Genomic DNA, 24,125 nt, shown 5'->3' with positions numbered 1-24,125 from the left:
TTGAGTCTTGTCAGTACTGTGGATTCAGCACAGTAACTCCAAATGTTGCCTGTATATTTCAAGGCAGCAGGGTTTAACTGCGAATGATTCCATGTGGTAAATAAATCATTGCTTGTGGTTTTTACATGGAAATGTGCAGTAGCTACCGTCTCAGAAACAGTGATTTTAAAATAATGCAAGTAATCCCATACCTAAACCAAAAATATTTTAAAGTATTAAATGTTACTTTCACTGCTATTTTAGTTTCTTGATAAATTGAATTAACAGTATATTCAGACAAAGAGATCAGTGGCCCAGTCCTTTCAACCACAGGGCTGAGACATTGTTGTAGCCTGGGGAAATACTGTCTCGGTGTGAGACAACAGTTCATTAACTTAATCCAAACACAATTATTCTCCTTTTTCTGCAGACCACAGGTGGGGCCCATGAAAACAAATGGAGCCATGTTTTGTGTCCACCCACAGGTCATGTTATGGAGAGCTAGGAGAAGGCAAGATCACTAAAAATAAGATAGAAGTGTGTTCTGTGTGAGAGAATTCTGGTCATGGAGGTACATTTGTTTGATTTTCAGGAATCTCCTGCTTGCATTCAGCAAGGCTTCTGGGCCCACAAAGAGAAGATTTTTCTATTCCATTTGCCAAGAGGTGGTTTTTTTTGTTTGTTTGTTTTTGTGTGGGGTTTTTTTTGGTGGTTATATCCTCCTGTATTTCTTAGGAGTAAAGTTTTTAAGCAAACTGCTCAGATGGATTTCCCAATGTAAAAGAGTCTTGCTTCTCAGGCAGAATAACCCCATCACAAAAGTTCTAAACCTTATTGGCAACCCAGTGCCACTGATGTCTTTCTGGTTATTTTAACATTGTCATAGCAAGGAGACACATAACTGGGATAAATTTGTGAAGGTTTATCTGGTCTACAGAAGGGAGGTTTAAGAATTCCAGATCCTTTGTGTTAATGGGATGTTGTGTTCCATTTGTTTTTAAGGAGGCATTTTGGAAAGGCTTAAATAATTTCACATGAGTTTTAGCAATATTGATATTCGTTTGCCCATAGAATATTTTAAAAAATTAAGCCTATGATCTTACAGGGAAGCTTTTTCTAAATATTTTTATCCATTCATGCCCTGATATACATATGTCACAGGTGGGAAAACTTTAGAATCATTTCATTATTTTATCCATGGTGCTATTTTTTATTTAAATTTCCTTTCAGGAAACATATAATCAATGTACAAAGAATGTTATCACTTACAGTTGTGTTATGTGGAACCTCAAAACCTCAAACCAACATGACACAGGGATTTATAAAGGTGTAAATATAAATTCTTATGTTAGTTGTTTTGTTATCATAGAATTAGTTCCAAGAATAGTATCTTGGTATGGCAAGTGCGTTATACAAAACACGATAAAATACACCTATTTACCTTACAGCCCTAATGTTGTATCAAAACCTTGTTCAGAAATACTCTGCCTCCTAATGCAAGCAATTTTTTAAAAGTATGGTATTTTAAGATTGATGAGACTAATAGTGAATTTCAAGTATAAATAGTAGAAGGGGGAAAGGTAGGTGACTGTGGCACCCTTTATACTTTGTCTATTACAGAGTATAACTGATTTTTCCCCATCTCCAGGGACCAGGTTGAGCTATCTATTGTTTATTTTGAACAATATTATAATCACTTTTATGATTTTGAAATCAGTCCAAAATAAAGGCAATCAAGACATAATTCATCTCTGAGGCATATTTGTTTCCTAGAATGAACATTTCTTCCATCTGTGGACTAGGCCAAGAAGCTAGAAAAATCCAGGTTTCTGCATGGGTCATAGAGAGATCAGTGATTAAGCCTGAGAACATCTAGTGCTATCTACTCAGACAATAAAACAAGTCTTCAGACTTTAACAGTTGAAAAATATGATTAATCAAATCCAATCTGGCTCATACCATGAGGTTGCTTTGGAAGCATGACTTTGCTTTACAGAGTGTTCAGATTATGTGATTTCTACTCACTTGGATTCATTGCTTATTCACAAATACTCTGTGAATGTACATGAAATTTCATCTCTTTGTTAATCTTTTGGTATACCCCACTCATCTTTTATACCATCTGTTCACTACACATTCTCCTGATTTGATATAATAAAAGACTTTCATATATTGGCATCATATCCTCATATTGCCCATTTTTTTCCTTCTGTGGTACAAAGAAAGTATTTATAAGAAGGAAATTTTGACTGAAGTTCCCACATCTGTGGGGGTGGTTGGTTGGCTGTGTGTTTCAAAAGAAGAATACATCTTAACTGTTTCTAGATAGCAAAGCCTGACTTTACATCTATTGAGGTAAGTAAACCTGTGTCCTTGAACAAAACATCATAATTCAAATCGGATATAGGCAAAGTTTTGTTTCACTTGCTCATTTATCACAATTTTCTAATATTTAGAAATTTCTTCATGTCTGAGACTAAAAGAACCTTAAATTTTACAAATGCAAGAAAATTAATTCATCCATTCATATCTGAGGTTTAAGTGCTGAATTCTTACAAGCCATGCTTAGATATTGGCTATTCGTATCCCTGGAGATACGGATATGAATAGCGGCACCATAGGTGCCACGGATGTCCATTCCTTCCCCCCATAACAGGTCAGTCCACTTACAAGCCACAGTGCAGAGTCTTTCGTTGTTACCATGCCAATTGAGGAAGGAGCCTGGCTGGCTGTTTCCCAGCTCCCCATGCAGCCAACTACTCATCAGCTGAGCTGGGGGCCTCCTTGTCCCTCCTCCTTGCCAAAGTGGTTGGCTGCACAGGGAGGAACCATCCAGGTTCCTTCCACGACTGGCACAAACAACAAAGGGCCACTGCTCTGCACAGCAACTGGTGAGTGGACAGGCCTGTTCTGGGGGAAGGGAATAGACCTCCGTGACAACTGTGCTGCTGCTATTCATGTTTAATCATGACCTGTTACATTTTGTATTAAACTATGTGGTGGTGAATAAGGATTGCCACTATTATAAAAAACATTGTCAAATACACATTGTAGGGTAGGCAGGGAGAATCTGCTTCTCTCCATTCTGGGAATTGCTGTGCCAAATGAATTTGGCCAGTGCAAATGAGGAAAAAATTAATTTCATTTTTATTAACATTTGCAACTAGCATATTCTAGAGGGAAAGAACCTGATTTTTTTGGAAGGAATATCAAATCTGAGGCAAAGTGAAACTATCAGATTGCCTCATCCTAGGCAGAGGGATGCCATATGCTTTAAGGTAGAAGATGGCATTAATTCTTTATTTATTTAGGAGAACTCATAATATGATTTCTGACCCTGCTTTCTAGTTACGTACTTTTTCTTCTTTCCCTGATTTATCCACACGTTCCTGCCACATCCAAAATCAAGATTATGACAGATTTTCTAAATGAGTGATAAAACAATAGAATTCCAGTTTGCCCTAACAATTCAAACCTTTGGCTTGGCTACAAATAATTTAGTCATAAGAATACTTAGAAAGTTCCAGACTGGGTTAGACCACAGGTCTATATTTTTCATGGTTCTAAAGTTTGGGAGCAGAGAAGGCCCTCTCCAATGTACCCTGCGAGTTCATCTCTGAAGGTGGCGGGACCAAGAGAAAGGCCTCTCTTGATAATCTTCAATCTTGAGCAGATTCATAAAGGGACATGCAGTCCTTGAGATAGCTTGGGCTCAGTTTCCCCAGAAACTGGTATTCAAAGACATGCCTTTCTCCCGTAAAGCAGTCATGATAAGCAGCAGTCTATAGACTTATTATCTAGTCATTTGTGTAATCAATCCCTTTTAAAAGTTATTCTAATTAGTGATTATCATTACATGTTGTAGTTGAGAATTCCATAGTTTAACTACTTTCTGGTTATAGTGGCAGTTCCTTTTGTCTTTCTTGAATTTGGACCATACAGCTTCAGTGAATGAGCTTGAGTCTAAATAATATGCACAAGGGAGAGAAAATATATTTCCTGCCCACTTTCCTCACAGTATGCATAATTTTGTAAATTTCGATCATAGCTTTATGCATCTTATCCTACAGTAAACAGCTTCAAATATTATAAGCTTTCAACATGGATTAATTAATTTTATCCCTTTGATAGTTTTGCTTATTTTTTTCTGCATCTCTTCCAACTCTCATATAAGATTAGTCTTCAAGATATGCTTCTGGAAGATAAACCTTCATCAGTAAGTCACACTGAGAACACAATTCCCATTTGTTTATCCTTTCAGTAAAGATAATAGAAGATAATATTGCCTATGTGATATAAAATCATATCTAGTTTATAATTCTCTTTACTCATAATGTTTGCCAAAGAACTAGAATTCCTGGCTCAGAAACATTTTAAAAATGTAAGTCCATGAGTTAGGCTTTCCATGGCCCACTTCCTCAAGTCTGGGGAATCTAATTGAAACATTATTGAAATCATTGCTAGTTATACTGGGAATAGTTAAGCAACGAAAGTCCAGCACCACCTCATTGGAGGTCATCCCATTCCAAATTGCAATAAAGGTTGGTGAGCTTTTCTCACGTATCATTGTACGAACCTTCAGGAACTAAATAAAAACCAAGATATTTGTTGTAAGATATATAACATTGATTCTACAGCTTTAATTGAGTACTGCGTCTACATCTTTCACATGGGTTGAACTATGCCACACAGGGAAGTCACATTCATCTGCAGAATAGTGTAGGGCCAAGGCTATAAGACTCCCTGGAAGACTCCCTGGAAAAGATCCTGATGTTGGGAAAGTGTGAAGGCAAGAGGAGAAGGGGACAACAGAGGATAAGATGGATGGACAGTGTCATTGAAACTACCAACATGAATTTGACCAAATTCCGGGGGGCATTGGAGGACAGGAGGGCCTGGTATGCTCTGGTCCATGGGGTCACGAAGAGTCGGACACGATTTAATGACTGAACAACAACAAAGGCTATAATTTGTAGTTGTATGTCCCAGCTGGTTCCCAATAGCTTTTGAAGAATATTGTTCCTCGTGGAGATCTTTTGCTTTGTATTTTGACAGTATTTCTTGTAAATCAGTGTGTGATCGAAAGGATTAATTAGGTTTTTGGGGACAAAACAGTGATATACTTGAATATTCTTCCAGGTAACCCAGAGTTAAAAAATAAAACTAGCAACAACAACAAAAACCTTGAAAAATTAAATACAGTAAATCCATAGTTTAAACTATCCAGGCGTCTACTTTTCTATATGTTTCTTTATTTTGGCCTCAGTTTGCATCACTTTGCACCTGTTGAATGTTATCTACTATTCTGTTTCTTATTCACATAGTATATAGAGATACTTTTTGAAGTCTTCATCATATAATGAGTGGGATTTACCACCTTCAGTCATTTGTTGTCTTCTCAAAATCTGGCTTACTTATTGACCACTTCAGATTTTTATGTTAAATGGCTGTAGATCTAATACATCCTGTTTGCTTCCAGTATCGGAATTCTTTATTTCTTTTCTCCTTCATGTTTTAATCTGTAGAAACACCTTTCTTTTAGCCCATGATTTTGAAGTTTCCTGTGGTGTATTAACAGCTGTTTAAAACATTTTCAGAACTCAGTGTTGTAGAACCTATCTCTTGAAAATACCATCTGATTGGTTTTAAAATTGCGGAGAAAAAATGCTTGATTTGCTGACAATGAATGTATTCAGTGTCTTTTGTCCTTCTCTCATTCTATCCTCCTGCTTCAGAGAAATAAACTATATTTTATACTAGTGCAATCAGTAGACATGCTCAGTGATTAATATAAACGGTGAGATTTCATTACAAATTTATTCCTTAGCAATCAGACTTACAAATTTAGCCCATGTTTGCTTTTTAATAATCAGTCATAAAACAAATCTCAATGGAATGTGAGATACAAAGGTAAGGATAAGCACATGATAAGACAAACTGGTATCTTTAACCACTTGAGCACCATTTTTAAATATGTGCTAAGCATATCATTTAGTTAAATCTTCACTTCGAGCAGGAGCCATATGATTTGCAAATAGTGCTGAAATGAATTATCTTTGGAATTTGAAGTTCAACAAACACTATGCATTATACTTACCACATTTAATTATACATGCTAACATATAAGCCCACATTAGGGAAGTTAAATGTTTTCACCTTATACCTGATATTTGAAACTGAGAAACTTAAGATCTTTAAAAAGTTGTTTGGTGTGGAAAAGAACTCTAACCCTTTGTGATGATATTCCAGATTTGCGGCTAGTAAGCTCACATTTCTTATCGAAAAATTGAAGAACAGATACTTCTTGAATGTTTATGTTACCGATTTGTGGTTGTGAGTTCAAAATCAAATTTTAAGTTTTTAGATCTGGCTCGGCTGTACATTCAAATTATCCAGAGAGAGGAAAGGGTGTGTCTGTCTTTCTTTTGCAGTTCCAGCAACAGATTAGAGTAATAAACAGAGCATAAACTTGGCAGTGAGATGAGTAACTGGAAACATTTTAATGTAAAATGCAGTATAAGGACCAACAGGGAAGAAAATTATGATAGCAACATTTGTTCCTTATAAGAAAAATGAGAAAGAACAGTTTCCTATACTCTAAAAAGAAAATATTTGGGTTACTGCACTAATGAAGAATAAATAAGTTTAGAAATGTTTTATGCTTGCGCATTGCTTGGTTTCAATGTATATTAAAAATAAATGAAGAAAGCATATTCAAAGCTATCTCAGCTTATGAACAGATCCTGCTGCAACAGCTTCTCGTAATACATGATGTCACAGCACCATTAAACTTTGGCCAGTATCTTGCAGATGCAGCAGTTAGTCTGACTCTTATGTGCGTTTGCATCTTTCCGTCTTAGGACTTGTCCACATAGAGCATTTGTTAAACTCCACTTTTGCCCATGATTCTGGTCCTGCCTCATGGTGTCCACCTACAACACAACCTCCCTAGTTTTTTTCACATATGATGATTCCTTGTGGGCGTATTTCTACAGGTTAGTCCCCCCCCCGCTTTACACCTCATTGCCATTCCTACCTTTCTGTTTTAGTTGTGTTTCATTTAGATATTTCCAGTTATCAGCTTTATGGTTTATAATTGCGTGTTAAGGTGGAAAGATGTATAAATACATTAATGTTGCCTGAAAGAAAATCCATACCATGCTCCTGCTCCTGGTGCTGTTGCTGTTATAGCATCTCAGATGCTGAGGCTGCACACAGGGGCCAACATTTAAAGCTCCTACAAGTTCAAGTTTGGGATTTGGACCCAGCTCCCACCTCTGCTCCTCCTCATCTTGCATTCTTTCTTCTGTCTGCTTGCCTCAAATGTCTTCTAATCAATGTGACCCCAGCGTACCATGGCTTGCCCGCCTAGCTGATCAGGCAGCAACACATAATTCTCTTTAAACGTACCAGTCTGCAGAAGGGCAAATGAGAAGGCAGAGAGCTGGCCCAGCTTGGCAGGTAGGATACTTAATGCCCGTGCTGTTCTTCAACAGAACACGTCTGCTGCCTGGCCCTTGTGCAGGGCTCTTCATAGCTCTGCTTTCCCTCACAATTTAACCCGGAATAAAGGTTTTGGAGGGGCGTGTTTTGAGGCATGCATGTACTGGATCAGCAGAAGGAGCTGCATGTGGACTCTAACAATGTGACTAAGCCCACTGTTCTTCTTTTCTGACGTTTTTGACAGGATAAAATAGATCTTTATCCTTCTCTATTCTGTCAACAACTTGAGAAGTGTTTTTCCACATTTTAAATATTACATATAAGAAAAGGAAACATGCAAGTCTAAAAATGTTGAGTGAGTAAAAGAAGAGAGGGGAGAAGAAAGTTCAGTAGGTGGGAGAGAATGGAGAAGCTATCAGCTGTCCCAACATGCTGCTTTTTTATTTTTATATGATCTGTTTTGTACCACAGCATTAAAGTGAAAAGGGGAAAAAATGAAAATACAATTAGAAAGATAACATCCCAGGAAAAGCATTGTTTTCATAACACTGGGCAGGCACAGCAAGGCATTTGCTATTTTTCCATTCTGCTTTTTCATTTTGAATGGAAAATGTTTAATCTTTGCTCTGTAGCATAAACCTAACAATTTAAAAAATGCATTTTGCAAGGTAAGTCTTATGGTAAAAACTTGAAGGTTTAAGAATGGATGACAAGGATATACATTGGTGGAATAGGTCGAGTGGGGTAGACAGAAGGAGGGATTGATCCATGTGAGGACTGAGACCTTCAGGGACCAATTCTGGGTGTATGTAGACAAGCAGTATTGGGACAAACATCCAACAACAAATAAGAAGCTGACGACACATACAAAGATCCAGGTCTATAGAGCCTGTGTCCTAAGCACACTCCTGTACTGCAGTGAGTCCTGGACCCTTTGTGCACGGCAGGAGAGGAAGCTGAACACGTTCCATATGTGTTGCCTCCGACGGATTTTTGGTATCACCTGGCAGGACAAAGTCCCAAACAGAGTAGTCCTAGAACGAGCTGGAATTTTCAGCATGAATACATTACTGAAACAGCGACGTCTACGTTGGCTTGGGCACGTCGTGAGAATGGGTGATGGTCGGATTCCAAAGGATCTCCTGTATGGAGAATTAGTGCAGGGAAATCGCCCCAGAGGGAGACCACAGCTGCGATACAAGGACATCTGCAAGCGAGATCTGAAGGCCTTAGGAATAGACCTCAACAGATGGGAAACCTTGACACCTGAGCGTTCAGCCTGGAAGCAGGCACTGCATCACGGCCTCTCCCAATTTGAAGAGACCCTTGCCCAGCAGGCTGAGGCAAAGAGGAAGTCACAAAAGCAGCAAAACCAGGGAGCTGGACAGGGGACAGATTGGATTTGTCTTCAGTGTGGAAGAGATTGTCACTCTCGAATTGGCCTCCTCAGCCACACTAGATGCTGTTCCAAGTCCTCCATACAGAGCACGTTATCATAGGCTTTCGAGACTGAAGGATGCCTAACTCTCTCCTCTGTGTTTGCACAGGGATCTTTATGGGCTACTTTGTAGGGGAAGGGAATTTCTGCAGCAGCATGGAGCCCTTGATGACTCACTGCTTAAGGGCTGCTTAATTGAAGGGGAGGTGGTACGTATGTGGGCAAAAGGGTGAGGCTTATACATAAGTGTATGTATCTACCTACCTATCTATCTGTCTCAGATATATTTTATCTGCTTATTACTGTAATAAAATGTTATACTATTATGAACAAAGATTTCCCATAATAATGATGATGATGATGACGATAATTCATTAAATAGTATTTCATCATTTCCTAAACCTACTGAGATGTTATTAAATATTGATTAAAGTAAATAAAGATTACAGTTAATTATAGATGAAATGCAACAAAGTATAGTATCGTGCACCTTAAATTTGTTTACTGTAGCAGCAGCAGTTGCTGGCTGGATAGCTTAATGTGTTAGGTATCTGACTGCATAGCCAAAGGTTGGGAGTTCAATTCCCCCACTGTGCGTCCCCAAAGAGCCAGCCTGTCTGGCCTTGGGCAATCTGCACAGTCCAACAATTCCCCCAGAAGAAGAGAATGGTAAACCCCCTCTGACTAATCTCTTCCTAGGAAACCCCCCCAAATAATAAAGGTTTGCAATTAAACTTCTTGTCTCTTAAAAAATTGTGAAATCTTAAATTAGAAGAAATTACAGGTTTCCTCTTCCAAGAAATACTAGGGGGAAAGGGAAGGCAGTAAACTTTGTTTGTTGAAGTTCTACATAAATGGTTACATTTGTTTTCTTTTTTAAAAATGGTGGGTACACATTTTTTAATCAATGTTATTTTAGATTGATGGCATGCAACCCCCCAAAATTCCTCTAACTCTTTAATCATTTGTTTTGCTGTTTTGCAATTCTTAACATAGGTAGTTGTGGGTCACTTAAATTGGGGTAAATTACGGTTTTTGCAGTTGTGTCTTTCTTTTCCCAATTCCAAGGAAATAGTTATGCTAATCCTCTCCACCCCCCTTTTTTGAAATCTCCGTTGTCAGTCTTGAAAGTAGTTACAACAATAAGAACCATTTGTTCCTTTGTAAAAATCCTAATGGTTTTAGGAAACTTGTCTTGCAGCTTTTTTCTACATTTTCCTTTATCATAAACATTTCAAATGCAAATTATGCATTTCCAACAAATTTTTTATAGGCATATAATACAGTACAGCCTCAATGTCCAGATGCCCAAGGAAACATATTATCAAGCAATGCAGTAATCCACATGTGTGTCTAAGGAATAAATGGCTCTGAGACTGCACATAGGCCTTGAGTTGAATTGTGCCCAACTCTTCCACAGAAGAAGGTGTACATGATGACTGCTTAATTATGTGCTTTTATGGCTGGTTCAGAAAAGAGGCTGGGCATCCTCCCTAGACTGTTCCATGAACTGATCATGCATTTCTCAAACAATTCTGAATTCTGAATATGAATGAATAGGGGCTGAATCTGAGTATTCAGGAAATAACAGTCATGTGCTAACTTCACTTCAAACCCAAATCCCACCCTTTTTTTTACAATGAGCTCCCCCCCCCCCAGTCACCACTAAGTTGTTTTCAGGAGTTTTTTGGGGGGATGGCCCAAGTCAAACATTAGTTCCTGTTGGAAGAACCAGTGTGAAGTGAAAGAATCAGTCTCATTTTATGATATAAGCATATTCCCTTAAATGTCGAATTGATTGTCCTAGGTAAAGGAGGCTTTCTATGTAGCTACAGTGATGTAAGCATGGCTTTTTATTCATTTCCAGTCGTCATCCTAAACAAAGTGACAAAGTTTGGAAATTGGAACCATATGAGCAGGGGCAGCGTTTCTTGAGATTTTGACATGAAAACATTACTATGGCAACATATGATAAAGTCATGGAGAAGTGGTTCTCATGTTCCTGTGATAAAGTACCAAAAGTTTAAGACTACCACAAAGTTGTTATACTATATGGTCTTCTGCAAACAGTGGTAAAAATTAAAGGCCATTACTGGTCACTCAGCATTGGGGTGGTATTCAAGCAGCTGTATTATAAAGATGGCTTGTCTTCCAGAAGTACTAACCCACATTTTTTTAACTTCATCTTTTTTTTAGTGTGGTAAAGCACTCCCTGGTCTCTCAAAGCAAGAAGATTGCTGTGGGACAGTGGGTACTTCCTGGGGTTTTAACAAATGCCAAAAATGTCCAAAAAAAACAGGTAAGTGTTTTTTAGATTTGTTTTCCATCCCAGAATTTATATAATTGTATATACACATTTGATGGGTACCTACCAAGACAGAAAGTCAAGTTGTGAATAACTTTGAGATTTAAAGCTTTTTGTGCTGTTTGCCAGTACTATTTTTCAGAAAGGCAGTTAGCTTTTGACTATGATAATTAGCAGACAAAAAATACCCATGTAAGGAATTAGTGTAGTGTTCATGAATGTGGAAAAATGTTCTCTGATGGTGCAACTGTCTAGGTCAAAGAGATTTTCTATCTCTTGTATTTAACTCCAATCTATCTAATTAAAAAAAAAAAAGGATTCACAGGCTTACTAATTTCACAAAATGTTCAGAAGTCCCGCAAATTCCCAATAAGCATTAAGAGGAAACTGAGCAAGCTGTTAACACTTTTGACATTTAACTGCTCTCTATGCCTGGTCATTGACTCATTCACAGGATACTGATTCAGGGTCACTTTATTCCCATGACATTTTGATATCTTCCATGTTTAAAATGGTATTAGTCACTAGACAGTAATCATGTTGGATAAAAGTGGGTTTTCCCTCATATTTTGTATAGTTTGGAGCCTTATGGCCTTTGCTTTGAGATTGAAATATTTTTATGACGCCAGTTTGGGTACATTTTAGAAATTATGAGGATGATAAGATATTTTGATTGAAAAACAACATAGGAAAATATTTTTAAAAGGTTTAAAGGAGGTTTGATGTATAGAAGTGGACTTTTGATTTCAACAAGTGGGTTCTGCACCAAAGTGTATCGCAGCATATCTCTGACTCTTGAGAGGGATATTTCAGGTCAGGGCTTCAGCAAGATGCCTCACTCCTGCTATTTGGGGCTTGCAGTGGATACTTGCCCTGTTTTTTCCCTCACGTGATTATTGTACTGTATAATACTAGCATCTCTCATTTGGCAGGCCATGAGCCCCTGCATGACTTCACACCTGAACACAAAGAGTTTTGTAGTAAAGGGGAAAAGAAAATTGCGAAGGAATTTTAGGTAATCTAAAAATGTGTCTTCCTGCACTGGTATAACATCTTCAGAGTATTTTAAAACGCTCAAGCAGGTCAATTTTCTTCCTCTCTCCTGTTTTCATTTCCTATCTGACACCTCCAATATTCTATGGTTCAAATGCCTTCAGCCATACTTTATTTATATTTATATGCCATCTTTCTAGAAAGACCCTTTAAGGTAATGTATATTTAATATATCATATTAATGGAAACAACACTAATAAGCAACTTTATTATTGAATAGATTCTGCTGTGTAAACATCTTTAGGAAAGTGGTGGTTCATTTCTTAGTCTTTTGGCCTGCCTGATTTCACTTTATTTTCTCTTCAAGAACAGAAGTGAGACCTCTTTTCTTCAAAAACCAGAGTAATCGAGGACTTGAGTGTAGCATCGGTGACCTGTGGTCACCCTGAATCTCTGCTCATACCACAGGAGTTCACAGCAGTTGGCCCACACTAGCACACAACACATCCCTCCAAAAAAAGGCATGTACAGTGGTGCCTCGCTTAGCGATTGCCTCATTTAACGATGTATTCGCTTAGCTATGAGGTTTTTGGAGCGATCTTGCGCTCTGTTTAGCGATGTTTCCTATGGGGAAATTTCGCATAGTGATGTTTGGGACCTTGCTTCGCTTAGCGATGACAGTTTAGGTTCGCCCTGTTTTGCTTAGCGATGTCTGTTTTCGCTATTTTAAGTGTGTCTTAAAATATTCAAAAACTGTTTAAAATGCTTGGAATTGTTAGTGCACCCTGTAAAACCTTTGCAAACTTAATTTGGCTTTGTTCTGAGTCTTCGTTAATTTTTGACAGCTGTCAAACCTACAGTTCAATACATTCCAATGGGGGGAAATTCACCAAAAATTAACGAAGACTCAGAACAAAGCCAAATTAAGTTTGCAAAGGTTTTATAGAGTGCACTAACGATTCCAAGCATTTTAAACAGTTTTTGAACATTTTAAGACACTTTATAAATAGCGAAAACAGACCTGTCAGAACCACTGAAATGCATTGAAACCTATTCAATGAATTTCAGTGGGGGAACCGCGTTTCACTTAGCGATGTTTCCTATGCCGATTTTCGCTTAAGGACGGTAATCCGTTCCCATTGGAACGGATTATCCGGTTTTCAATGCATTCTTATGGGAAATGGTGTTTCGCTTAGCGAAGTTTTCCCATAGCGATGTTTTTTTAACCAATTAACATCGCTAAGCTATGACACATAAAAAATAAAGTGTAAATATGAGAATCTCTTTAATAAAATACTGTGAATCTTGCCTGGCCTGGCTTGTTCAGTGGGATGTTCTTTCTCTGTTCTCTGCTCCATACATTACAGATGAGAAAGTTCTAACACACAAGGGTTTATTGGCACTCAGAGAGGCATAACAATCAATGGATCTATAATACACTTACAGTCCTTGACCCAGCTGCATATACCAGTCTAGTGTCCACTAGACCCAACCACAGAAGTCTCCCTTAAAAATATAGTGCCATTCCCCTGGGAATTCTAGTCTTCCTCTGGGGACCACTTGACCCAATACATCCCTGAGAAGTCCTCCTTGGCATTCCCCCCATGCCCCTTCCTCCAGGTCCTCTTCTCTGATGGGACAGCCAGAACGCATTTCCCTGATCTTCATCAGCTTAGCAGCCTGTCTCCTAACAGGTTTTCTCCGCCGGAGGTTCTGCCTCTGCTGTGGCAAGGCAGTTTTTATACTCCACAGGTGCCAGGGTAAGCAATCCTTGGGATCACCTCTCTTCCCTAGGGGTCCCTGCCAAGGCAGGAATGCAGTTTGAGACCCTTTATTCTGGAGTGGGTCCTCTCCTTTCTTCTTGGGTCCACCTGTTTATCTTCCCAGTCTCCTGACCCCTTGGCGAAGACTTGAAGTAGCTCCATTGGTGCTTTGGGCCCTGGGTGGGAGCACAACAGCTCATCAACAACAATGCCCTCACCATTGTCCTCTTCACAAATACATTACTCTAGAATGATCATATTTCTCTCACCCCATCAAGCCATGCAAGCTTTAATTTACACAATTATGTATTTTTGGATAGTCCAATGATTTGGTTATTTGGTGTGGAGCTAAATATTGAGAGTTTAATTCCCCCACTATACCTCATAGGAAAAGAGTGGCCCCAGAAGAAGGGTATGGTAAACCCCTCTTGACTATACTTAGAATACCTTGGACAGGGTAGCCATAAGTTGGAACTGACTTGATGGTGTATAATAATATACTCTGTTTCCCCGAAAATAAAACATTCACTGAAAATAAGCCCCAATGCATTTTTGGAGCAAAATTTAATATAAAACCCTGTCTTATTTTTGGGGAAACACTGTAATTATAACCATGGGGATACATTTAACATATATAAAGAACATATGAGGAAACTATTATATGTGCAGTTATGTTGGTGTGGTAATGATGGTTTTAAGTGGGGTTGAAAAGTATGGTTTAAAGAAATTAGCATATTCAAGAAATTATTCAAGATGAAGTTATATAAGGCAGGCCTTAAGGACAATTTCCCCTCGGATGATGTTAATTTTGACATTTGAACCTCAGGCTTCTGTAGATCAGAATTCTGCACTCAAATCAGTTATATTGCCATTTTGATTACGATGCTATGTTTTTGTGGGAAGGAAGTAGGTGATGGTTTTGCTTGTTTGTACGTCACCTAAAGTAGTGTGAATTCACGAATTGGCTGGTACAGTATATAAATAAAACAAAATAAAGTGAGCTTGAAAATGTTACTTTTTGGGACTACAACATCTAGCATCCCCACAGTCAATATAGATTGTAGTCCTGCTAGCTGGAAGTTCTGGGAGCTGTAATTTTTTTCCCAACCTCTCTTTCAACTTTACTTAAAATTTAAAGATTACTTTTAACTCTGCGTGCCTGTTTATCCGTCATGAGCAACTGTGATCAGTGCTTGCTGATAATGAAGAAAGTTCAGTGCATGAGAGCCAAGAAAAGAGAAGCATGTGAATACCTGACACTTTCCCAAATCTCTAGAAACTTGTTTTAGAAGCTTGGATCATCCAGGTTGGGTCATTTGTAATTTACTAATTAATTTTCTCATTCAAATTTAGCTTACCCAGCATATAGCCCAGTAGTGGATTGTCCACAAGGTTACAAGAGAATTAATGCAACATTTTGTCAAGGTAAGACATTTCCAGCATTTACTTTGAGTAAATTATTTGGGGCTGAAATGAACTGTTTGAACTTCCCTATTTACTTAACTGGAATAATATGGATAAATCTAATATTGCAGGGGTTTTTTCCAAATGCAGAGTGTTGCTGATTGTATTGTTTGGTGCAAAATAATGGATCGTGATAGAAAATAATCTTTCAAATATCCTGGTCCTGAATTGTTTAAAAGTTTGAAGATAGAAGCCAGCACTTTAAATTCACTTAGTAATGAAAACTAATGGAAATAATATAATAGTAGCATCCTTGATCAAAATAACTGATGTTAGTCAACATTTAAAACTTTATTATGGTAGTTCGCCCTCGAAGGTTACTGGATCCCATAGGATTCCAGGATACCATGAGAGGGATTCCGGCCGATTTGACTGATGTTCCTGTTGAGGCTCTGGTTGATAGCCAGCTTGCTGCCACCACCAGGGCTGTTGACACGATCGCACCTAAACGCCCTCTCCGGCAGAGAGATCGCCCTTCGCCCTGGTTCAACCAGGAGCAGCAATCAATGAAGTGAAATAGGAGAAGGCTAGAGTGCATATGGAGGCGGGACCTGATGGAAAATAATCAAATATCTGTCAGGATCACAACTAACCTTTACCAATCTAAGGTGAAGGCTGCTAGTCGATCTTACTTTGCTGTCCAGATAAGCGAAGCTTCTAATCAGCAGGCGTAACTCTTCCGTATAGTTTGCGATCTATCCGGACTTGGTCATAGTGACTGGCCTCCCACTAGCATCTCACCTGACCAATTTGCAGCCTTTTAAAAATCAAAAGCGGAGGCCATCCGCTGGGATCTTACCCCCTATTTGAAAGCAGTGGATTGAGCAGAGACATCCAGCGCTCCAATGAGACTTAATCACTTTCAGCCTGTGACATCAGACATGGTGGACAGAGTGCTTTATCACTGTTGCGCCACCACCTCCTCCCTTGACCCTTGCCCGGCCTGGCTAATCAAATCAGCCAAGCTTATAACATCTGAATGGGCTATGGCAATAATTAATGGGTCTCTCCAGGAGATGGGTCTCTCAAGGAGACATTCATTAGGCCCATTAGGAAGAAACTGCGCTTGGTGGCAGATGATATTGGTAATTATAGGCCCGTCGCCAGTGTTTCTTTCCTTAGCAAGGTAGTTGAGAGGGTGGCGGATGACCAGTTGCAGGCTCCTGGATGAAACCAATGCCTTGGATCTATTCCAGATGGGCTTCAGGCTGCACCACAGCACAGAAATGGCATTGGTTGCCCTGTTTGTTGACCTATTAAGGGAGGCCGACAGAGGCAAAATGTCTCTGCTGGTCCTCCTCGACATCTCAGCTGCCTTTGGTACTGTCGACCACGGTATCCTCCTGGGGAGGCTCTCTGAGTTGGGAATTGGTGGCCTGGCTCTTGCCTGGCTCTGTTCCTTCTTGGAGGACAGTCCCCAGAGAATGCAGATTGGAGAGAGTTTCTCAGCCTCATGAAGCCTCAATTGTGAGGTTCCGCAGGGTTCGATCATCTCTCCAATGCTGTTTAACATCTACATGATGCAGTTGGGAGGAGTCATCAGGGAATGTCGGGCTTCGTGTCATCAGTATACTGATGATACTCAGCTCTACATCTCCTTTTTCCCAACAACAGTGGATGCTGTTTCGTCCCTTGAGTGCTGCCTGGAGGCCGTTCAGCAATGGATGCAGGAGAATGGCCTGAGGCTGAACCCGGACAAGACGGAGGTCCTTTGGGTGGGTGCCCCAGACATCAGTGGTATGGGAAACTCCCTCTCTTTTTGGGGGGGTAATTCTTACCACCAAAAATGAGGTTCGCAGTTTGGGTGTACATCTGGACCCGGTGCTCACCATGGAAACCCAGGTGGCGTCAGTGGTCCGTTCCGCACGCTTCCATCTTCGGTGGATTGCCCAGCTGTATCCCTATCTTGATATGGGGGCACTCATCAGTTTGGTCCATGCATTCGTAGGCTTGAGATTAGACTACTATAATGTGCTCTACATGGGGCTGCCTTTGAGACTGACGTGGAAACTCTAGATGGTGCAGAATACGGTGGCCAGACTTCTTACAGGGGTGAAAAGGTACCAACATATTTCCCTCATGCTGGCTGCCTTGCATTGGCTGCTCATTCGTTTCTGTGTTGATTTCAAAGTCCCAGCGATGATATACAAAGCCCTAAATGGTTTAGGACCTCGATATCTGGCAGTGTGCCTCCTTCCATACAGTTCTGCCACAGTCACATGTTCCAGCCAGGCTGGGTGGCTGGGGGGCCTAACACCGAGGGAGGTCTGGAAGGAAAGAACAAGGAACTGGACCTTCTCGGCAGTGGCCTCTCGCCTCTGGAACAACTTGCCTGTGGAGATCCACCTGGCTCCCTCTCTGGGTGTCTTCAGAAGCAAAGTCAAGACCTGGCTATTTGGGCAGGCTTTCCCTCCTGCCATATCTTGCGTTGTAAGCCGCCCCGAGTAGACATGGTCTAGAGGAGCAGGGTATAAATTTAATAAATAAATAAAATAAAATAAATATCTTAAATTCACATTTTACCATCTTAGATTTATAGTACATGTTTATTGGTTTAACTGTTTTTAAATTTGTAATGCTGCCCAGAGTAGACCTTTGGTCTAGATGGGCGGGGTAGAAATCCAATAAAATAAAAATAAATAAAATATTGTGTTATAGTGCACATCAAAGAGAATCATAATCACAGTCAAGAGAAAGAAGTGTTTAGGTATGTTAAAATGAAAATTGTATCTTACATCCATAATTCAAGAAAGGGTTCTGATTAAAAATGGTGTTTGAAAGGAAATATATCTATTATTTGTTTGTTTGTTTGTTTGTTTGTTTAACATTTGTACAGTATTACCAGAAGTTTAATAGCCTTGTGCAACTTAAGGCACCTTAAGAAATCTGCTAAAAACAAGAAAGTGTGTTAAACTTCTTGTGGGGAGATTGTCAAAGAATGTAAAAGCTATACAGTATACAGTTGCCTAGTACAGTGGTGCCTCACATAGCAACATTAATCTGTGCAGCAAAAATTGCTGCTAAGCAATTTCGTCGCTATGCGATTTAAAAAAGCCCATAGAAACACATTAAAACCTGTTTAATGTGTTCCTATGGGCAAAAAAATTACCTTAAAGCAAAGATCCTGCATACGGCAGCCATTTTCGCTGCCTCTTAAGTGAGGAATCTGTGCAAAAACACAGCGGGTGGCCATTTTTTTACCCGGCGGCTATTTTGGAACCACCAATCAGCTGTTAAAAAATCTTCGTTTTGCGATGATCGGAAAGCGAAACAGGGAACCGATCATCGCAAAGCAAAAAAAACCCATTTAAAACATCACAATGCAATTACTTTTGTCATTGCAAAATCTTCGTCGCTATGCGGTTTCGTCGCTAAACAGAGTGCCCATTAAGCGAGGCACCACTGTAGTAGTAGGAACTTACTTCTCACTGGATGTACATAGGATTGTGATGTCTATCTCTAGAAGGACATAAATCTTTTCCAAAGCAAACATTTAAACTGCTACACTTTCAAAGGAAATCCATGACTATCCCGAACAGTGGGTATCACAATTCAAGCCAGCTGAAATTAAGGAATGCTTTTTTCCTGTGTCCATCCACTCCTCCAGAACATCTAATTCCCTATCTTTGAAACTTCTGTCAACATTTAATTGCTTTGTTGTTGTTTTCAATCAAAAGCTTCCTCAGTTTACAAATCATGTGTCATACCAACATGATTAACAGCCACCTCCAGATTATTCATTTTCATTTCAATTGACTAATGCAATTAAACAAATCTCTTACTGATGTGTGTATGGTCAACAAAGAATAGTCTGTTTGCATTTGAGTCTACCATATATGTTGCCCAAATTAGGATTTATTTCTTCCCTTGGTAAGGTAAACAATTATTTTTCTGCTGATTAATGCATTACTTTTACATATACAGATGACTAAACTATGAAATGCAAAAGAGCAGGAGCATGTTAGATCTGAGTCCTTAAAAAAAAATTTAAAGCATATCATGTACTCCAACATCATTCTATGTATATAATGTGTTAAATTTTTTAAGGGCTATGTAATAATTGAAACAATTTAATTCCATTATGAGTTTTGTTCCCCCCCTCCTTTATTTAAAAACAATGAAAAGTTGAGAAACAATAACTATCTCTTCCACTCTTCTTAGTGAATTTGTTGGGACAAGAAAAACTAAACTAAAGGTCAGCTGGTAGAAGTCTTGGATTTTCATATTAAGGAGAAAATATTTGTCCAGTACATTTTCTTAAAACTATATGCATTTAAGAGTTGAAATGTACCTGAATGTTTAAACACTATTTTATATTTTTTATTTTTATATGTTTAAACACTATTTTATATTCCTCTCCAGAACAAGGTTATATTTGTGTGTACAGTGGTGCCCCGCTTGACGATTACCCCGGTAGACGATGAAATCACTTCACGATGAGTTTTTTGCGATTGTTATTGCGATCGCAAAACAATGTTTCAGTGGGGAAAATACGCTTCACAACAATCGGTTCCCTGCTCCGGGAAGCGCTGCCTGACAATCAAAAACAGCTGATCGTTGGGTTTTCAAAATGTTCGCCCGCTGTTTTCCAGACCTATTTCTGGAAGACAGCGATCGAAAATGGCTTCCCCTATGGAGGATCTTTGCTTTACAATGAGGTATTTCGCCCATTGGAACGCATTGAACGGTTTTCAATGCGTTTCAATGTTTTTTTTTTCTTTCACTTGACAACGATATCGCTTAACAGCAATTTTAATGGAACGGATTAACGTCGTCAAGCGGAGGACCACTGTACCCACGTACAGAGAGAGAGAGAGAGAGAGAGAGAGAGGATTTAGAAGTCCCGTTGGCTTCACAAAATGCTATGTTTAAAACTGTAAAATGCAGATATGTGATCATAGCCTCATGGTCTTGTCACACAGCCAAAAAACCTGGGATTTGACCTTTGTTAAAAACTGTGCTGTTTCACATTCACACAATGAATTCCAAAGTGTGTATTTATTTTCCTCTCATGCATTTCATTTTCTTAGGAAGAGGGTTAAAATAAATAGCCACCAGAGGGCAAGCTGTTTTCTTAACAAACTTAAGCCCAGTATGTACCTTGCAGCCACTTTTAAAAGGGAATATTTCAATTGCATAGTAGGAATGCAGGAAGCAACTTAAAAACTATGTGACTTGAGTTAGCTAAAATTAAAATGGTACATGATGTGGCTTTTTTGAGAAATGTATACATGATTTCAGTCCCAGAAAAAGGTTGAGAGTCAAGTTGTCAGGGGCCCAGAAAGCTTAGAGTGGGGGAAACATGTTTTGTTTTGTTTTTTGTTTGTTTTGCCAAGGATAGTTCTTACGTGAAATTAAACACCAAAAGAGATATGTTGTGGCAAAATAGCTGAGCTTAGAAACTTACTTTAAAAAAACTATTAGTTATAAATAAATCTCCAAGCCACCAGTAGTTAGTTGACATTAATTTCTATGAAGGAAATAACATGGAAATCTCTTATCAACCATTAGTGTAGCTAGAGCCACCATACAACCTTGTCAATAGGTAGACTGATTAGCTTATCCTAAACACAACTGTGGAATGTTTGCCTTTGAAGTAGAGATGGGGGTATTCATATACAAATACGAATATCCCTGCACAGGTGGAAATAACAAGAATCTGGTCCCATGGGGCCGGACTATCCACTCACGATTTCGCCACTGACGCAAGCTCATCAGACCTTCCTATCATGCAATTGTCCACAATTGATTAGTCAGTCCTGGCAGAAGGCAGAATGACATGCCTTTCTGCTAGGTTGGAGAGTGGCTAATCCATTGCGGAGACCAGCACAATAGGAAGCCTCTGTGAAATTGTGAGTGAAAATAACCCTCGTTATTTCCACCTGTGTGGTGATATTCATATTTTAATATGAATACCTCGATCTCTACTTTGAAGCACTGAAATAATCAAGCTCTCAAAAAGATCTAATTGTATTGAGGCCAGAGTTTTTTATGAAAAAGAAAACAGTGAGAACTACCTTATTAATATACATAATATGCTAAGAAGCCCCTTTCTCTGTTTAAGGCATGACTTACAAACTAGATTTTATGAATGACTCCTCTGGAGACAAAATGGAGAATGAAAGATATTCATGTACTGGTTGTTGTGGGTTTTTTGGGCTCTTTGGCCGTGTTCTGAAGGTTGTTTTCCTAACATTTTGCCAGTCTCTGTGGCCGTTATCTTCAGAGGACAGGAGTAGCACTCTGTGCTCTGGGGCAGTTTGTTTGGGAGTTGAGTATTCATAGTTGTGGGATCAGCTTTTGTCCTTTTCAGGAGATGGGTGATTATGGTGATCAGTGTGTTTTTGTTGTGGGTCTATTGTTGTGATCAGGAGAGATTATCTGTCACTGTGACTGGTGGGTGTCGTTAACTAGTCTTTTGTGTGTAGTGATCGCCGGTCCTTGTGGCTGGGTAGAGTTTGTTGACCTTTTACACGTTGTATTTTTCAGTGCTGGGAGCCAAGCTTTGTTGAGTTTCAAACTTTCTTCTTTTTTGTTGAAGCTCTGCTGGTGTTTGTGGATTTCAGTGGCTACCCTGTGTAGTACAACGTAATGATTGCTGGTGTTGTGCACTATTTCAGTATTTTGAAATAGAATTTCATATCCAGCTTGTTTTAGGGCATGTTCAGCTACTGCTGATTTTTCTGGTTGTTTCAGTCTGCAGTGTCTCTCGTGCTCTTTGATTCTGGTGTGGATGCTTCATTTTGTGATTCCAATATATACCTGGCCACAACTGCAAGGTATCCGGTATACTCCTGCAGTGGTGAGGGGTGTTACATACAGCACTGATGTTACCTGTCTGTCATGGGTTTGGAGGGAAAGTTCCATCCTATGGGGAGTGGAAGGCGGGACATCAGGAGGAGGGGCTGTACTGTATATATATGTGATGCGTGTGTGGAGAAGTTTAGACGCTGGAAAGAAGAAGCAGCAGCTGGGAAGAAGAAGCTGGTGTGGGAGTCTGTGTGTCAGACAGGGTACTACTGTGTGTCAGTCAGTACCAACCTGATAGGTTCAGGTGTCTGTTGGTTAGCCAGAACTGATAGGTTCAGGGTCTGTGCTTCAAGTTAAGTGTTCTGTGTGAACCAAACTGTGTGTATGTATGAGTGAAACTAAGCCACGTTACTGTATCCTATTCACTTAATCCTTTTATTTTCCCTGTGTGATGTTTTAAATAAACCTTATTCTTTTATTTGTTGAAAATCCATCCCTGGTCTGTGTGACTTATTATAGGGAATGGTTGGTGGCAGCTTAGTTAACGTGTGGCAGATCCCAGTAGGTCTGGGTTTGTCACATTGATTGGTGTCCAGCGTGTGGGATACGACTGGTCCAGTTGTCCAGTGGTACAGCAAAGCCTTGGCAAGTGTGCCCAGAGCAAGGGGGGTCTAGTCAGGGACAATCTGAGAGCGCGTAGGTAATCTTCTAGGTGTGCCTCACGGGGGGGTGCACTAGTAGAAGAATGTGTAACCTCAGATTGGGGGCTAGATTAGGGAGCTCTGAGGCAGCCTGTTTTGGCGGGAAAAAAGCTGAGGCAAAACTGTGAAATAGCAGTGAGCTAGCTTGTCTGCTGAGAGGCCCAGCAGAGGGGGGTAGACTCTAGCTCGCAACTGTTGCAAGTAGTGCTGAAGGACAGCAGCAATCTATAGGGAAAGCTGGTTCTGAGGCAAAAGAAAAAAAAAGTGGTCGTTTTATTTTGAGGCTTGACTTTTGAAAGCAGCCTGTTCTGGGGGGGGGATTATGCCCTTGACTCGAAGCCAAATGGCAGAAATGGGTGAAGTGAAAGACCCCCAGGTTGACCAAGGTTCTGAGGATGAATTTGGCTCAGTGCAAGGTGACAGCACGGGAGAACAGAACCCAGAACTCAGAAAATTGCTCATAGCCCAACAGCATGAACTGAGGATGAGGCAATTTGAAGTGGAGGAAAGATTAGAGAGAGAAAGAAGGGAGGAAAGGGAAAGGCAATTTGAAATGGAGGAAAGGGAAAGAGAGAAACAACGGCAATTTGAATTAGAGAGAGAGAAAATTGCCCTGGAAAAAGAAAGGATGGCGTTTGAATTAAGAAAATTGGAAATGATGAACCAGAACAATAATAACAATAGGGATTCTGAGGGAGGCCAATTGTCTAAAGCTGACCTGAAGAAATTCCCTGTGTACCACAAGGGAGATTGTCCTGAGGTGTTCTTTTCCTTAGTGGAAAGAGCGTTTGTGGACTTCTCAGTGAGGGAAACTGAGAAGATGACCATCATGCGATCTTTAATCAGTGGTAGCCTGGCTGAGGTTTATTCAGAGATGCCACAGGAACTGATGAGAGATTTTGCAGAGTTTAAAAAACTGGTGTTTGCAAGACATGGGATAAATGCGGAACAGCTGAGGCAAAGATTCAGGTCCCTCACAAAGAAACCAGAGCAGACTTTTACCCAAGTGGGGGCTCAATTGGTGAGGCTGCTAGAGAAATGGCTATCTCAGGAGGGGACAGAGACCTTTCAGCAGCTCAAAGACTTGATAGCGCTGGAACAGTTCTATTCAGTCCTGCATGGGGAACTGAAATTCCAGGTGAGGGAAAGGAAACCGAAATCTGTGGCAGAAGCAGCCGAGATCGCAGATTTTATTTACCAGATAAGAAAGCCCTTAGGTGAGGAGAAATCTGTAGGAAAACCCAAAGAAACCTACAGCAAGTACTCTCAGGGACCAGGGAAAAGCCAGC

At 39.8% G+C, this 24,125-nt stretch overlaps 1 protein-coding gene across 23 annotated transcripts in view; it reads left to right on the top strand.

Annotated features, from left to right (window-relative positions):
* Window positions 1–24,125, top strand: part of LTBP1 (latent transforming growth factor beta binding protein 1) — a 298,040-nt gene that overhangs the window by 146,843 nt on the left and 127,072 nt on the right. For all 23 annotated transcript variants that reach the window (XM_072992302.2, XM_072992246.2, XM_072992234.2 and 20 more), the window contains 2 exons: window positions 11,057–11,159; window positions 15,275–15,346. In XM_072992302.2, the coding sequence (XP_072848403.2) occupies window positions 11,057–11,159; window positions 15,275–15,346 (175 nt within the window). The remainder of the gene's footprint in view (window positions 1–11,056; window positions 11,160–15,274; window positions 15,347–24,125) is intronic.

Source organism: Pogona vitticeps, chromosome 1 (assembly GCF_051106095.1).
Source record: "Pogona vitticeps strain Pit_001003342236 chromosome 1, PviZW2.1, whole genome shotgun sequence".
Classification (NCBI taxonomy): domain Eukaryota; kingdom Metazoa; phylum Chordata; class Lepidosauria; order Squamata; family Agamidae; genus Pogona; species Pogona vitticeps.
Note: the sequence above shows the minus strand (reverse complement) of the source record. Positions and strands in the feature narration are given on the sequence as shown.